An 18,292-nucleotide genomic window follows, 5' to 3' on the forward strand; every position below is an offset into this window, starting at 1 on the left:
TGAACAGGCAGTTCTCAGATGAAGAAATTAAAGCCATCTATAGTCATATGAAAAAATGCTCTAAATCACTAATGATTAGAGAAATGCAAATCAAAACAAATCTGAGGCACCACATCACACCTATCAGATTGGCCAAGATGACAAAACAAGAAAAATATAAATGTTGGAGAAGATGTGGGAAAACTGGAACACTTATGCATTGTTGGTGGAGTTGTGAAATGATCCAACCATTTTGAAAAGCAATTTGGAACTATGCCCAAATGGCTATAAAAAAGTGTATAACCTTTGACACAGCAATAGCACTTCTAGGGCTATATCCCAAAGAGATCATACAAATGGGAAAAGGACACACATGTACAAAAATATTCATAGCAGCTCTTTTTGTGGTGGCAAAGAATTGGAAATTGAGAGGATGTCCATCAATTGGGGAATGACTGAACAAGTTGTGGTATATGAACGTGATGGAATACTATTGTGCTGCAAGAAATGAAGTGGCTGACTTCAGAAAAACCTGTAAAGACTTGTATGGTCTGATGCTGAGTAAAGTGAGCAGAACCAAGAGAACGTTGTACACAATAACAGCCACGTTGTGCGAAGACTAATATTTGACAAGCTTAACCCTTCCCAGCAATACAAGGATCTAAAACATCTCCAAAGGCCTCGTGATGGAAAATGCTATCTACATCCAAAGAAAGAACTATGGAATTTGAATGCAGATTGAGCATACTATTTACTATTTTTTTTTCTCTTCTGTTGAGTTTTGTTTCCTCTTGCTGGTGGTCCCTCCTATAGGTTCTAATTCTTACTTACAACTTCACTAATATGAAAATGTTTAATAGGAATGTATATGTATAGCCTATATCAGATTATGCGCCGTCTTGGGGAGGGTGGTGGGGAGGAAAGAGGACAAAAATTTTAAACTCAAAAGCATATGGAAGTGAATGTTGATAATTCAAAATAAATTAATAAAATTTAAAAAAAAATTAATGCTGCAAGTATTCATTTGGCAATCAAAGTAGCATATATTGTGTGCCATTCATCTCCCTGCAGATGTTTCCCAGCAGATAATCTACAGAACTAGATTATAAATTCCTAGAGGATAAGGGTGCTCTCCTAGGTCTCTTGATAGCCTTAGGATCAGCACACACATCATCCTCAGCTTCCTCCAACAACTTCTGGGTTCCAATTCTGGCCTATCAAGCCTTGAATCAGGTCTCCACACCACTTTCCAACCATCTACATACTGCTTTTGTGAGTGTACCATCCTCTACTTCCCCCTTTTCAGCTCCCCTTTGCTTTATTCTCCTTCTCTTTCTTTCCCCAGCATTTGACACAATGACTGGCACATAGCAGGGCACATAGCATAAATGATCTATCTACCTCTAAGCATTAAGAGTTTTTGTTCACGTTGTCGATAAAGATGGTGACCACAAGAAAAATGATTGTTTTCTTTTTTCTGGAATAAAATAATAAAGACACTTGTGACTCATAAAAAAAGATTCTTTGATGTCTCCCAGGAATTAATGTAGGACTTGGAACAAGTAATAAATATATGAGCAAGGAAAAGAAAAAGTTAAACAAATGTAGTATGTGTGTGTGTCTGTGTCTGTCTGTCTCTGTTTTTAATTAAAGAAAAATTACCTGGTGCAGAGGTCAAAGGCATGCTGCAGATGTGTTTCAAGAAAGCATCTAAATATATTATTGTTCTGTCAGGAAAAGTGAGTCAAATTTGGTACACAGGGAAACAGTAGTGACTTCTGTCAGAAGAGAATTGTATGTACCATTTATGACAAGAAGTACATACAGATTAAAATTGCCCTGAATCTTGTCATAATAGAGAAGTTGACTCAGATGAGGCTGACTCAAAGAATCAGAATGAAAATGAAAACCATATTGTCCCAATAAAATATAATCAGCTGAATACAGGTATGGCATTTGAACAGTAGGGAAGGAGAAAGCAATAAGAAAATATCAGGAAGAAGCAAAGTAAAATAAAATAGATTCTAAGAAGGAAGTAAGAGAAACCATGATATGAAATCTAAAGGCAAAAAAAGAAAAAGGATAAAAGAGAGTACCTAGAGAAAATAATGAAAACAAAAAAAAAAGTTAAAAAAAGAATAGGCCCATTCTACATGAAATCCAAATTGTTCCCCCCCCCCAAAAAAATTAAGGCTTCAGAAAGAGAGAATTAACAGAAAATAAGATAATTAAAGAGGAAAAAAGAGTCAAAGATAGAAGGAAAAGAGTGTAAAGGGAGATATGAACAGCTCATTAAAATAATATAAATATAGTAAAATCACACTCAAAAAATATAGTATTACACTGCATTTGGCTTAGAGAAAAGTTTTGAGGTTCACAGAAAAGAATAAGTGAATTGAATTTCAATACAGTAAAAAAGGCTGTACATGAAGAATGAAATTTACTGTGCATGAAGGTCGATGGGGTAAAAAGACATGAAGGTAAGATTTTTGTTTAATGCACATAATGCTGATGCTCAAAAGATATATGGGACCTGGCGTAGAAGGTGTTTGACTATGCATGTGGATTAGGCAAGGGAAGATCAAATTTGTGAATGGCTATTCATCCTACCCCACCAATACTTGTACACATACACATATATACACACACACACACACACACACACACACACACACACACACACACAGAAATAATAAATAGAAAAGTTTTTCAAGGATAGAATTCCTTTCCTGTTCTTAACATAAAAGGTGATATTATAAAAAGATTTTACCTGCATTTCAGGTAAAAGGGGAAAGCAGCAGATATAACCAAAATAAAAATGTATGACAATAAATCTTTAGAATCTAGCTCCAAAAATAGTGTAAAGGTGTTTTTTTGGGTTTGTTTTTTTTCCAGTGGACAGGGAGAGGGGGGTGACTTCTTATTTTACTGATCTAGGAAATTTCCTCTACCAATACAGGTCAGCATCTTTTCTAGGTCAGCATCTTTTTTACAACTTATAAAAGAAATTGATACAAATATATAAGGATGAGAGCAATTCTCCAACAGACAAGTATTAAAAAGATACAAACACAATTTTCAAGTAATCTAAGATCAGAATAACTATATGAAATAATGCTCAAAAAATCAGTCATAGAAAAAACATAGATTAAAATAATTGTTTGTTTCCACCTTCTACCCATCAGATTGGCACAGAAGCCCAAAAAGGGGGATAATAGGAAATCTAGGAAAGTGTATATGAAATAAATGAGTGCAAAAAAAGTAAAATGAGTGAACCAGGAGAATAATTTATACAATGCTTGTAATAATGAAAAGGAAAAAATTTTGAAAAACTTAAGAACTCTGATAACTTAAATAATCAATCATGGCTTAAAAAAAGAAAAACCTAATGAAAATCATTTTCCCCACTTCTTGGCAGAGATTATGGAGAAGAGGTGCGCCAAAGAAGACATGCCTTTTCAAGCATGACCAATGCATGAATTTGTTTTCCTGACTATACTTCATGGTTAGAAATAAGACCAATTAAGTTAAACGGGTACACTGACAAACAGAGCAATTAAGTTACTACTATGTTAAATTCACTATGATATATAAATTTAATTATTTTTAGAGTGGTTAGAATTTATACATTCTATAATGTATAAAAAATTCAGTTTCATATACAATCTTTTCTCTTTACTGAAATGTCTGTTAGTTGATGTTGATGTTTAAGTTCATAATAGGAAAAAAACTTTAAAATAAACAGGAAAACACTTAAATCAGATTGAATAAAAGGAAGAATGCCTAAAACCCTTTAAAGATCAAATCAACCAATCAATAATCATGTATTGAGCACCCACTATGTGCCAGGCATTATGGTAAGTGCTAGGGATACAAAAAACAGACAAGACCCTGCCCTCAAGGAGCTTACATTCTAGAAGGGGAGAAAACATACAAACAAATATATACAAAGCAAGCTATATACAGGATAAAAAGGAATAATTAACAGAGGGAAAGCTAAAATTAAGAGGAATTGGGGGAAGCTTCCAGTAAAAGATGGGGCTTAAAGGAAGGCAGGGAAGTCAACACAGATAAGGAAAGAGAGCATTCCAGGCATGGGAGACACTCAGATAAAATGCCTGAAGCCAAGAGATGGAGTATCTTGTTTGTGAAACAGCCAGGAGGCCAGTGTCATAGGATCCAAGAAAACATGGCAGAAAGTAAGGTGTAAGAAGACTGGCAAAGCAAAAGAGGAATAGGTTACAACAACCCTTTCAATGCCAAACGGAGCATCTGAGTTTGATCCTAGAGGTAAAAGTGAGACATGGAGTTTATTTAGTAGGGCAGTAACATTTTCAGACCAGTGCTTTAGGAAAATCACTTTGGTGGCTGAATATAATTAAAAACTTTTAAAATATGAAGAAAGCTTTCTAGGGAAATGAGCAAGGCCAAATTAGATCTACTACCAGCTCAAACTTCTAACGAAAAAATGTTTCTAATCAACTCTCCAAGCACCAAATTTATATTGTTAAAATACAGATCTGACCAAGGTACTCCTCCATTCAAAAATCTTCAAAGGTTCCATTTTGCCACACGGATAAATTTTTAAATGCTTGGCCTGACATAAAAACACAACATGGCTCCCACTTAAACTTCCACATCTTACTTCATATTATGTTCCTTCACATAGCAGCCATTCAAGTGAAACCAGTCTGCCAGTTACATCCCTAAATAAAATATTTTATCTTTTGGCTCTGCACATTTAAACAAATGGCTCCCCTCGTCTAGAATGCAATCCTCTAGAATTCTAAAATGTCTAGCTGTCTTAGGAGTGTAGTTTAAGTATGACCTTCTATAAAGTTATTCTTCATGACCTTGTATTTAGTATTTTCAGCTTCAATCACCACACACACACACACACACACACACACTGTATTTACTTATCTGCAAATACTTAATTTATGTGACTGTAATAATTTACTTTGCTTCTATTTCCTGCCAAGATGAATGACCTTTACCCTGAAAATAATAGAATAAACATGGCTAATGGAATTGATACTCAAGGTATGTATGGAGAAAGTAATAAAGTACCTTCTTGCCCAGGATGAATTCAAGACACCTGTCCCAGATGAACATGGCTAATCAAAGAATTGGCAGGTGTGTTTACTAAACCACTGTTTGGGATATATGACAATATTAAATGGTTGAGAATGGAGAAGGGCAAATATGCCACTTTTCTAAAAAAAAAAAAAGGGGGGGGTGAGGATAAATTTCGAACTATAGGCCAATGAGCTTGACATTGATTCCTCAGAAATTTCTAGAATGGATATTAAAGAGATAGTTTGTAAACACTCAGGAAAGGAAATAACACCATATTTGAAGACCAGCTTCAATGGGTACATGATGTAGACATTAAAAAAGACATTAAAAACAAATTAGCAGAGCAAATTAGAAACTGCCTATTAGACCTATGGATAGGGGGAAAGTTCATGACAAAACAAGAGATAAAGAGGTATATAGGAGGTAAAATGGACTATTTAAATTACATAAAACTAAAATTTTTTTTCCACAAACAAAACCAATTTAGTTAAAATTAGAAGAGATGCAGGTAAATGGGGGAAAAATCTGCAAGTTTCTCTGAATAAGTTCATATTGCTTCTACATGGCTGAATGTCTAAAATGGTAAGATCTGCCCCTCTGATCAAACTCCAATGGCTTGTTTTCCATAGTGAAACTCAAATGAACTCCTATTTTTGATAATAAATGTCATTTAATTTGTATTCGTCATTTAAGCTTCACTGCAAACTACTGCAGAGGAGAATGTAAGTTTTAATGGAGTCTTATTTTACCCTATATATTGTACATTCAGAAAAAAAAAACCTCTAAACTTTTTAAAATGTTATAGATACACTACCAAACATATCACTTCAAATTTGTATAATGCTGAACATTTCATATAAATAAAAAGTGTAATCTCATAGAAATATACATGAACTTTGTAGCAAAAAAAAATTTTTAAATCTGTGGAAGGTAAAATTATCATTCTTTAAAAAAAAAAAAAGATCACAATACCATGATATATAGGGAACTGATTCAAAAGTAAAAGAATAGGACCATTACCTTAAACAAATGGTAGAAGAATACAAACAGGCAGTTTTCAGAGTAAAAAAAAAAATCAAGGCTATCAATAGTTACTTAAGAAGAATCTCCAAATCCACTAGCAATTGTAGAAATACAAATTTTAAAAAACTCTAACATTTCACCTTATACCCATAAGATTGGCAAATCTGAGAAAAAATGGAAGTAACAAATGCTGGAAGGGCTGTGGGAAAACAGGTTCATTAATGCAACAGTGACAGAACTATAGTGGTGTAGGTAATCTGGAAAGGAACTTGGAACTATTCCCAAAAAGCTATTATACTGGGCATAACCATTTGATCTAGCAGTACTGCTACTAGGTCTATATCTGCAAAAATTTCAAAGAAAAAGGGAAAAACCCATATATACAAAAAAAATTTGTACAGCTCTTTCTGTAGTAGCAAAGAATCAGAAACTGGGAGATGTCTATCACTGTGGAATGGATAAATAAGTTATGATATATGAATGATGGAATACTACTGTGTCCTAAGAGTTGATGAAAGGAATACTTTCACAGAGAACTAAGAAGAATTATATGAGGACTTATATGATATATGGTAAAGCAAGCAGAAATAAGAGAACAATTCATATAATGACAATAATATGGCAAAGACAAATAACTATGAAAGACTTGGGAATTCTAACCAACACAGTAACCAACTCTGATTCCAGAGTATCCATGATGAAATATGATACTCCTCTCCTTACAGAGAGGTGATAGTCTCAGAAATTCCAGATGGTGACATATTTGTTTTGGAGATGGCAAATGCAGGAATTTGCTTTGCTTGACTATAAATGTATGTAACAGGATAACAAAGGTTTTGTTTTTCTTTCTCATGGAGAAGCAGAATAGAGTGGGGTAAAGGGAGAAACAAAGTATGTTTTCACTAATTGGAAAAATAATTTTTTTAAAAGGCGCAACGGTGACTACCAAGAGCCAGCATGGTTTCACCAAAAGGTCATGCAAGACTAACCTCATTTCCTTTTTTAACAGTATTACCCAACTAAGGCTTATAGTACACTAAAATTCCCTTTTCACACAAAATGGCATCTAGTTATGTTTTCCCAATCCTACACTTGTGATGTTCATAAATTCTACTTTAGTCTTACATTTGTCCCTATTAAATTTCAAGTTATTATATTGTTCCCAGCGTATTATCTAGCTGAGATATTTTTGGATACTGCTATTGAGCATGTTAAATATCCCTCCTAACATGATGCTATCTGCAAGTTCGATCAGTACTCAAACTATGCATTTTCCAAGTCATTATTAATTTTTTGAAAATTGAATAAAAATAGAGCAAAGGACAAATTCTTGGGGAAGTCAATTAAAAGTCTTGTTCTGCAGTGACATCAACTAATTAATGGATGGTTACTTTGAATCTATTCATCCAATTAGTCCTTAACTCACCAAAATTTATGTTATTACCTAACTAAAATCTCCCTAACTCACAAATCTTCCTATCATTCGACGTTGTCAAATGTTTTGCTGAAACCTAGATAAATTATGTTTATAAAATTTCTCTAATCTATATATTAATAACTCTATTCACTGTGCTCATAGCATCAAAGAAGAAAAAAACTTATCATCAGACAAATAAGAATTTTCTTCTTAAGACCAGGCAAAGAGATGACATGCTAAACAAGCTGATGGAATGTGTTAAGATATTATATATACCAAAGAATCCAGAATCTCTAATGTTCAAGAGGAGAGTTGGAAAAGACATTAAAATAATCAGGAAAGTAACATAAGTACTATGTAGCCCATACTGTGTATGTACACAGCATATAAATGTTCCCACAAGATAATATACATTGACATTTTAAAAAATGGAACGGAACAGTAGAGAAAAAAATACTGATACTGAGGCTAAGACCAATCATAGACTAAGCAGAAGAAAGATATTAAAATAACAAGTAGATTAAAGTAAGGGTAAATGTGGAGATCAACATTGTACTTCTACTCTACAAAACCTCTCACAAGAAAATTAAAGACAAAATTATGAAGAAAAGAGCTCTAACAGTGAAAAAACAATGAAACTGAGTATTCCAAATATGTAGAGGTCACCAAAGATACTAAGAAAGTGTTAGCGAACTACAAAGCCATAGAAATGGAAAGAAAAAAATCAACAAAACTAAAGATATAAAACCACAGAATTGGCTATTGAGACTGGTCATATAAGATAATAGGAAAAACCCAATGAATTATCCAATTTCTCCCACTAACTTATTCTAAGACATTGATCTACTCATTTAATTTCTATAAGATTCAATATCGCCATCTATAAAGTTAGGGAGCTCAATTATACATATCTTGGGTTTCTTCTTAGTTTGAAATTACAGAATACAAAAGCAAAACTGGAAAGGAAATAAAAGTAAAAAATTAAGTAAATATATTAGTGATTTGAATATCATGATAAGAAAATGTTAAGAATGACTAAACACTTTACAGTGACAGGTTTGTTGCTTGTTTGTTTTTTTAAAGTAGTTGCCCATAGATCCTACAAGGGTAGAGGTAAACCTGCTGATAGGGTCCTTCCTTATCTTTCATTCCATGTCGATTTAGGTCCAGCTATATAGGCTAGCATCTACAAAAAAGAATCCAATTATACAGATGTTAAGAGAAAAGGTTTCCTTTTAGTAATATTTCAGATTTAAAATAACTAAACTCTTATAGATGGCCCAAAAATCTCAAATCTCCATTAAAATCATTCTAACAATTTGGCTTCTATTCCTTCTCTGGTCATTCACATAAATTTGTATATATGCATCATGTATGTACATGACATAGAAAATAGTTCCATTACAGAGGCTAGTGCTCCATAAAAATATTTAAAACAGAGTTTGAAAAACCTTTCGTCAAAAACATTTGGTACACAATAGTCTACAAAATATACCACTCTGAGTCTGTTAATGAGATTCTCAAGCAGATTTTTTAAAAGACCTTAATTCAGGAGTTTTAACCTATTTTGTGTCATGTACTACGGGCAGGCTGGTGATCCTGTTTCTCAATCTGTTAGTTGATAAGCATTTATGAAACATCTACTATGTGCCAGGCACTGTGCTAAGAGCTGGGTATACAAAGAAAAGCAAAAGACAGTTAATGCACTCAATGAGCCCACCATCTAATGGAGGAGACAACATGGAAACAACTATGTACAAACAAGTTATATACAGGACATATTGTAGATAATCAAGACAAAAAGGGCACTAGCATTAAGGGGAATAAGGAAAGGCTTCTCATAGAAGGCAGAATTTTAGCTGAGGCTTGAAGGAAGTCAGGAAACTCAGGAAATAGAGATAAAGATGGAAAGCATTCTAAATATGGGGTACAGCCAACGAATATGTCCAAAGCAGAGAGATGCAGTGTCTGATCTGAAGAACAATAAGGAGGCCAACATTACTGTATTTGGAGAAAAAGAAGGGTAAGAAGAGTGGAAAGGCAGGAGAGAGTAAGGATGTAAAGGGCTTTGAATGCCAAGCACAGGATTTTATATTTGATACTAGAGGTAAGAGATCCTTATATGGGAAGGTGATACTTTTAACTCTTGAGAACTGTATCTTTATTACAACATTTAAAAGGGGAATACATAGACAGAGGGTGTGACTATAAGTTGATTTTGATGTAAAGATAAAAAAGTTAATTAAGGGGTGAAAAAAAGGATTGTACTGGGAAAGGAGGAGGAGGCACAAAAGGGTACATTACATCACATGAAGAGGCACAAAAACCTATTACAGTAGAGGGAAAAAAGGGAGGGAGGTGAGCATTGTTTGACTCTTACTCTCATCGGATTTGGCTCAGAGGGAATAATAAATACACTCACTTGGGTAAAGAAATATAAGAAAAAGGAAGGAGGTAGATAGAAGGGAGGGCAGATTAAGGGAGGCAGTGGTCAGAAGCAAAACTCTAGTGAGGAGGGAAAGGAAGAAAGGAGAAAGAAAAGCATAAACAGGGGGAAAATAGGATGGAGAGAAAGATACTTAGAAATCATAACTGTGAATGGGATGAACTCTCCTATAAAACAGAAGCAGGTAGCAGAATGGATTAAAAACCATAATCCAACAACATGTTGTTTATAAGAAATACATCTGAAGCAGAGAGATACACACAGAATAAAGGTAAAAGGCTGGAGAAGAATACATTTTGCTTCAGCTGAAGTAAAAAAAGCAGGGGTAGCAATACTGATCTCAGACAAAACAAAAATAGACCTAATTAAAAGATATAAGGAAGGAAACGACATCCTGCTAAAAGGTACCACAGACAATGAAGTAATATCAATACTAAATATCATCATTCTAGTACAGGCCAATAACAACTTACATAGATTACACAGACTACTACAATAATCTTTTGATCAGCCCTCCCACCTTAATTCTCTCATTCTTCCATCCTTAAGACCTCTTCCTCATGATCTCATCATGTTAATCCTTTGCTCAAAACTTTTAAAATCCTGTCTACTGCCCAACAAATTCCTCAGCCTTACCCTGAACAACTTTTCAGAATGTATATAGAGAGGAGTAAAAAAAAGTTCTTTTCGCCTGTAAAATATAGCCAAATTGAAGTAATTGCTTGGTCTCCTGGGACATCCTCCACTTTCTCATATATAAACCTTTGATAATACCTAGAATGACTGCCCATTTTGTCTACTTGTTGAAATCTTGTCTCAAAAGACATTTCCTTCATTAAGCTTTCCATGATCTCCAGCTGCTCCTCTGGAACAAATTAATTTTATAGCCTCACACCTCACATGGGACTTGGTATTTCATGTTAATACTATGTCCCATTTTGTATTAAAGATGAATGTGTTTTGAGACATATGCTCCAAAACATAGGAAGGAGGCCTTATGTTTGAATCTCTCATAGCAGAAACCACATTGCAATAAACACTGTAGATGATTAAAAATGTTTGCTAAAATGAGCTATATCATCATGCAAGGGAATTATATCTAGAATGACCTAATCTTTTCAGTTATATTGACTGCTTTGAAATAGCCTGAAGGTTTCTAGTTGACTAAAAACTGTTTGGTTATTCTCATACCTGTCAAAATTAAAAGACGAAATTAAGCTGGTAGATCTATACTGAGATTCACTATTTTTCATCTTCCATAAATATATTTCCTCTTTTCTAAAATATCATTGTATAAATTGTTACCTGAAATGGATTTCTAGGGTCCCTTGCCCTCCCCCCTCTTTCTTTTCTGGGTTCTGAATATTTCCCCTTTCTGGTGTTTACTTCAATTACAATGGAACATAAAAGAAGCAAAACATGCATGACAGGCCTAAGAGCAATTGCAACATTTTAACTCTAAAACTGTCCTATGAATAGCAACATTTCATGAGTGTCTTCTAGGTGTATATGTTGGGCACCAAAGGAAAAAAAATAGCCCTATTTTCTAGTTAACACTATGGAATTTCTAAGTAGATTAACTTCAAGTATCAAATTTAACACTCTATGAAGTTTTACACATAATTCTGCCCATACACTGAGATTCTAAAACTGTTGCCAAGTAATTTGCTCTCTAAAAACTTCTTTTCCTTACTACTAAAGTATTTTAAATCCATGAGAGTTCTCAACATGAATGTGAATTCCCAGGGTACAAGACAAATTTTATAAGTTGAAACAACAGAAACAACAACCACCAAAACAAGAAGCATGACATACTATATCTCTGAAGACAACTGCCCTAAGCCGGTTAATATCCATGTCTTGCAGAAGTCTGTCAAGATCTCTCACTGGAGATATGCCACCAGTTACAATATCCACTGGACTCTAAGAAAAAAAAATCACAGGTTAAAAAAATAAACATATCATTCAAAGAATCAGAAAAGTGGTACATGGAATACACCCATTATTAGTTCTTTTGTTTCTGCTTAAATACATCACACTACTGAATAAGCAGTCTACTAAGGGACTGATACAGCAAGAAAGGTAAATGTCATATCTAAAGAAAGAAGCAGTCTAGAAATTAAAACAGCAAACATTTAGAAAAACAGAAAAGACTAAGCAGCAACAAAATTTGCCTTGTAGTTTAAAAACATAAATATTTAATATTAAGCTTATAAGTTAAAATAACTGCTTTAGGAAGTCCAACATTTTTGACTATAGTTTAAATTGTTAAAAAAAATTTAATCATGAAATTACAATATATGTGCTTATTTAAAATTCATTAATCTATACGCTTGCCTTTGCTGCAGACTTTCCAGTGGTAATCAAACTAGTTCTATGTCCTTTTGCTGGGTCTCTACTAGGTTTCAGTTGTGAATACTGCTGACACTCTAAACAATTTCTTACAGCCACCGCACAAACTATCAAAAAAAAAAAAAGCAGGAGTGAGTAGAGAGAGAAGAGGTAGAATTTGTGTTTAAGAAAAAGAAAATTAATTATTTAGGATGACTGTTATATACCAAAGCATAACAAATGTATAACGTATATTATAATATGAATGAACAATCTGAATATGACTATTATGCATATTATGTGTATTAGAACCAACAGATCAGATTACCTTTAATAAGTTTTAAAAGTATTTATATGTTATAAGTTATTATTAGCTGAACCTCCTACCTTGGTAGTATGTTAAAATCTAATCCAGAAACTAAATGAAAAGCTGTCTCCCAAATTCCCATACTTCACAATCCATAAAAACGAACAATTATTGCTACCACTGAAAGTGAGAAACGTAAAGGAAAAGGGAAAGGGGAGACCTGTGGCACAGAAAAGTAACTAAAGGAAGGAGACAAAATAATACTAGCAGCTTATAGCTTCACTTTTATAGTGGGCCATATATTATCTCATCCCATCAACTATTGCCAGTTGGGCACTAATCTGTCCATAATGAAAATAATTCACACTAAAGTATAAAAGGGGGGGAGGTGGGCACAGCTAGGTGGCATAGTGGATAAAGAACCAGGCCTGTAGCCAGGAAGACATGAGTTTAAAGCTAGCTTCAGACACTTAGTAGCCGTTGTGATCCTGGGCAAGTCACTTAACCCTGATTGCCTCACTTTTCTCATCTATAAAATGATCTAGGAAAGAAATGGGAAACCACTCCAGTTTCTGCCAAGAAAACTCCAAATGGGGTCACAAAGAGTCAGACATAATTGAAAAATGACTCAACGACAACAGCAAAGTATAAATGTCATACCTATAAGATGAATAATTGCTCACATAAGTTTACAGCTTTACAGTTTGGAAGGCACTTGCTTCACAACTCTGGTGAGATATTCAAGTATTATCCTCCTTTTAGGTATGGGAGGGGACAGGAAGAGAATTACTATCTTAAAGTGCTTACGTAATTTGCCAAAGGCTAATGTCAAGAAATTAGTACAATCAAGCTCAAACCCACATACTCTGATGGTAAACCCAGTGCTGTGTGTACTACACTACCCCATCTCTCACCTGGGACATCGAATTTTGATCTGGTCTGGAAAGGATTCAGCTTTTATATACAGTGACGAACAAAAAAGAAAGTAAAGTAGTTTTCCACTTCCTCCCATTAAAGAACATGAAGTCCTCTATATAGGTAAGAAGATAGATTTTATAAACTGAGTTAGGCCTCAATGATAGTTCTCAATATTTCATTCCCTAGTGGACTCCTGGAGGTAATGGTGGGATGACAAGGTAGACAATCCCATAAACTTTCGAAGACTCAGATGACTCATTGGAGATATCAAACTCCTCTTTAGAAATGGAAATAACATTAATAGTAACAATAGTTAACATTTATATAGTAGTTACTATATAAGTTAGGCACTATGCCAAGCACTTTATAATTAATATATACTCATGGATAGGGGTAGCAACCTATTCAGATAACTGAAACCTTAACATGAATTAATTATGTAATCTAATCAGTCCCTAGCTGATATGACAGCACTCAAGGTTAATAGGTGTTTTGATCTGTGAAAAGATAATTTTTCATGGAAAGAAATTCTGGAGACCAAGAATAGATCAGAGTGAATGATTTGATATCCCAAGTCTCTTTTGGTTCTAACAAAGTTGAAGAAATAAAAATAGGAGCCTCACATCTTCTTCCTCTTCTATCCTCAGGCCTACATGAATGTTGTATCATTAAACAGAAGCTAAAAACACTTTTTTAAAATGTGACATATATGTGTGTAACAAACATACACACACACACACATACACACACACCAGAACCCAAGTAGACTTTTTTTATACTATATTCTCACAAAAGCACATTGTATTTCCTCTTCATTATTTTGTTTGATTTTAAGAATATTTTAAACTATTCTGTCAAATAAAACACCAAACAATAAATTTCAAAGTATTTAAATAACATTCTAAATGAATGATAATGAACTGAAAAACCAAAATGCAAGCTTTAACTCAATAACTTCACAATAAGAATTTTTATAAATCTAAATTATGTTTCTCCATTAACATATATTACAATATAAAAATGAAATTTAGATTTTTTTTGGCCCACACCTTTCCATTCCCTATCAAATTACTTTTGTCCTAGAAACAAGGAGGAAATCCATGAAACAAATCATTATTTAAACTTTCTGAAAATCAGAAGAACATTCTTATTACTGTTCTTTCTAGTAAGCTCAGCAGAAACTGAAAAATCTAGCTTCAGAAAAGTGCAATATTATTACTTGAAAGAGTCTCTAGACAAAGAACAGCTATGGTGAATGTATTTAATATTTAATAATTTAATATTTATTTTATTTTAGCATTATTTTATTAACTTATTAATGAAATAATTGCTATTAATTTTATTGATAATTTAATAATAATTTAATAAATGGTTAAGCATCTCTAGCAATTAGTATATTTCTGATCTCAATGTAAACTTGCTACTAGATAATACTTAAAAATTATAACATTGGTCTTCAGTCTTAGATAAGTACTTGTTATAATTATTCCTTTGCTCTCAAAAATTTGAGAAGACACATTTTATCCCAATATAAACATATTAGTGACATTTCCAACTTAATAGAGAATTATTCACAAAGCATTTATCAAATTTTTACTTACACTGGGCTTTCTCTAGAGATAAAAAAGAAAAAGGAAATGATGTTTCATACTTACCCAGTCTGAGGCACTGCCGCAAAATTCCTCCAGATGACATATTTTTCTCAGCTTCAATTTCCGTAAAACCAAGAGAACTTGCAAAAATTAACACATCTACAAGGCTGATTAACCTCTGCAAAAATGTCACAGAGGTCTCTATTGTAAGACCCTGAGTTGGTTCAATATTCTCCAACTCATGCTGCAAAAAAGCAAAGTTCAGCATTACAATACGCCAAGTGTCATGAGGAAAAATATTTTTTACAAAAATACTGTACAATTTCTGAATTTCACAAAAAGTCAAGTTTACAAAATATCCGACACTAGCCCATTCTCTGTCATATCACTACATATTACCACAAGTAATGAAAATTAAGTACAGGCTCTCAGTCATATTCTCCCATAGCTATTTGACACTGAAATAGATATACTTTTCATTCTTGAACTAGATAACACTTTCAAGAGCATCAAAATACTTACGGTTAATTGAATTATAGTTTTGAAGAGTATACAAAAAACACACTGCTCTACTTTTAATTACTAAGACTATTCATTTTTAACAAATAGAGGTTTACAACTAATGCTTGTTCACCAATTTTAATTAATACTGTAAGAACTTACTGTTGCAGATGTAGCTGCTGAAAGCAACGGCAATATACCTCCACAAGACATGACCATATTGTCCATTACTTGAGAGATGAGATGGATTGTGTTATGTACAAAGATGACATTATCACTGCTATTCACAAAGTCCATAACTGTCTTTGTTGAATGGCTGTTAAAAGAAAAATTATGTTTACTGACAAACCTAAAGAAAGGGAATCAACTTGCCTACTTGAGGGAAGGGATGAAAGGGATGATAAGAGAGTGGTTGTTATCTTGAAAGCTTGGGAACAATAATGATGTATCAGACATCTTATGCTTTTGAACTTCATTTAGTGGAACAGATCATTCCTAATCAGAGACTATTCATGCCACTTTTGGTTTGAAGCATTAACAATATTAACCTTACAAATAATACACAAAGTAGAACGAAAATTGGACTTTGGAGAATAACTAAACAAATTGTGGTACATGAATGAAACTGAATATTAGTATGCTATAAGAAATTAAGGTCATAAAAATTTCAGAGAATCAAGGAAGACTTCTATGAACTGATGGAGAATGAAGTAAGCAGAACCGTGAAAATAATATACAAAATGATAATAACACTGTTAAGGGAAAAGAAAAAAAATGTGCATGAGACATTGACCAAAAAGCTGGGCCTTGGAAAAGAGTTGAAAAAAATGCACCTCTTACTCTTTTACAGAGATAAGGTAATCAGAGTGGGGAATTTGTATATAATGTCAGGCTTGGTTAATCTGTGGGTTGCTTTTGCTGAACTATTACCTGTTGCCCTGTCCCCTATCCACTCCTTTTTATTTTGTTACAAGGTACAGCTCATAGGGTAAAGAAAGGGAAAGGAGGGAGCAGCTAGGTGGCGCAGTGGATAGCCACTGGCCCTGAAGTTCAAATCCGGCCTCAGACCAAACACTTGACACTTACTAGCTGTGTGACCCTGGGCAAGTCACTTAACCCCCAATTGCCTAAAAGTAAAAAGAAAGAAAGAAAGAAAGAAAGAAAGAAAGAAAGAAAGAAAGAAAGAAAGAAAGAAAGAAAGAAAGAAAGAAAGAAAGAAAGAAAGAAAGAAAGAAAGAAAGAAAGAAAGAAAGAAAGAAAGAAGGGGAAAGGAATATATTTGGAAATTGAGGTATAAAAAAATATAGCAATAAAAAATTTTAAAATTATAATATTATTTCTATTAACTTCCAAATATTATCATAGAAAATGCCAGAAACAGGCAATCAACTGCAACGAATACAGTACACATACAAATAAAATAGGAATTAGAAAAGATCAGAAAATTCTTTCAGTTCACACTGATTTTAATATGCAAGACATAGTATTATGTATCCTTACATTTCATATTTATAATACATGGTACAACTATAATGTTCTGAGAGGCCAAAGGTTTTATAACCATGTCGTTACATATTATTCATGCAGAGCAACTAAGACTTACAATTTAAAATGAAAATTCACGTCTACATTAGTGCCTAGTAATATCCTATTTTTATTAGTAACCTGTAAAATAAGATATAACATAAAATTTCAGTTATGCAACAAGTTTATTTCAAACAAAAAATAGGATCAGTGCACATCTTCTGAAAAATAGACCCAATGAACAAACCTTCTCCACATCTGTACATCTGTTTCTATGGAAAACAACAAGTCTGTGAGCAAACGCTGGTGCATTTGGGACCACCTGAACTCAGGAATACGAAACATGGTAGATCTGGAATCTCTTCTTTGTCCACTGGCTAGAGTTGGTGGTATTTCTTGTCCTATCTGTTCCTGTTCTCTTGATACCTAAGTAGAGAAAATATAAACATCAACCCATCTTCAATGAAGATATTAGCAAAAGAAATAAGAGGGCATACACAAGAGGATAAACAATCAGCAACTACTGTGCAATCCACAGTCTCATAGGTATGGTAATCTAAAAAGTGAAGTTACAGATGGTCATTACATAGCAACAACATTTTCTATAAGAACATAAGTATTACTATACAACTATGTGCAAGTTTCCATATGCTATCAATAAGTGATAACCAATTCACTTGGAATTGTATTATCTTCAGTTTTAGCCAAGATAAAAGTAAAACCAGTGCTTAATAACCTATTTAACCCTACCACCAAGAGAGATAAGTAATGCCATTAAGAAGATGGCCTAGGGCAGAGGTTGGATGGAAGGAAAATCCAATTAGAGAGTGAAAGACAGAAAACAAATAAACAAAGAGAATGGCATCAATAAATGACTTGATGGTACTTGATGACACCAGCCACAGAGTAATTCTAGCGTGGGGGGGAATGAAGAAAGGAGGGAAACAATGTACAAAATTTATTCAGAAATCTGAAAGCACAGGGGGCAGCTAGGTGGTGCAGTAGATAGAGCACCGGCCCTGAAGTCAGGAGGACCTGAGTTCAAATCCGTCCTCAGACCAAACACTTGACACTTACTAGTTGTGTAACCCTGGGCAAGTCACTCAACCCCAATTGCCTTTAAAAAGAAAGGAAGGAAGGAAGGAAGGAAGGAAGGAAGGAAGGAAGGAAGGAAG

At 33.7% G+C, this 18,292-nt stretch overlaps 1 protein-coding gene across 7 annotated transcripts in view; it reads right to left on the reverse strand.

The window, feature by feature from the left end:
- Positions 1-18,292, reverse strand: part of LRBA (LPS responsive beige-like anchor protein) — a 676,054-nt gene that overhangs the window by 526,162 nt on the left and 131,600 nt on the right. For all 7 annotated transcript variants that reach the window (XM_027866938.1, XM_027866942.1, XM_027866935.1 and 4 more), the window contains 5 exons: positions 17,365-17,543; positions 15,756-15,909; positions 15,156-15,336; positions 12,282-12,403; positions 11,760-11,867 (listed from right to left, as the gene is read on the reverse strand). In XM_027866938.1, coding sequence (XP_027722739.1) covers positions 11,760-11,867; positions 12,282-12,403; positions 15,156-15,336; positions 15,756-15,909; positions 17,365-17,543 — 744 coding nt within the window. The remainder of the gene's footprint in view (positions 1-11,759; positions 11,868-12,281; positions 12,404-15,155; positions 15,337-15,755; positions 15,910-17,364; positions 17,544-18,292) is intronic.

Source organism: Vombatus ursinus, unplaced genomic scaffold (genome assembly GCF_900497805.2).
Source record: "Vombatus ursinus unplaced genomic scaffold, bare-nosed wombat genome assembly UNPS02014784.1, whole genome shotgun sequence".
In the NCBI taxonomy this organism is placed as follows: Eukaryota; Metazoa; Chordata; class Mammalia; order Diprotodontia; family Vombatidae; genus Vombatus; species Vombatus ursinus.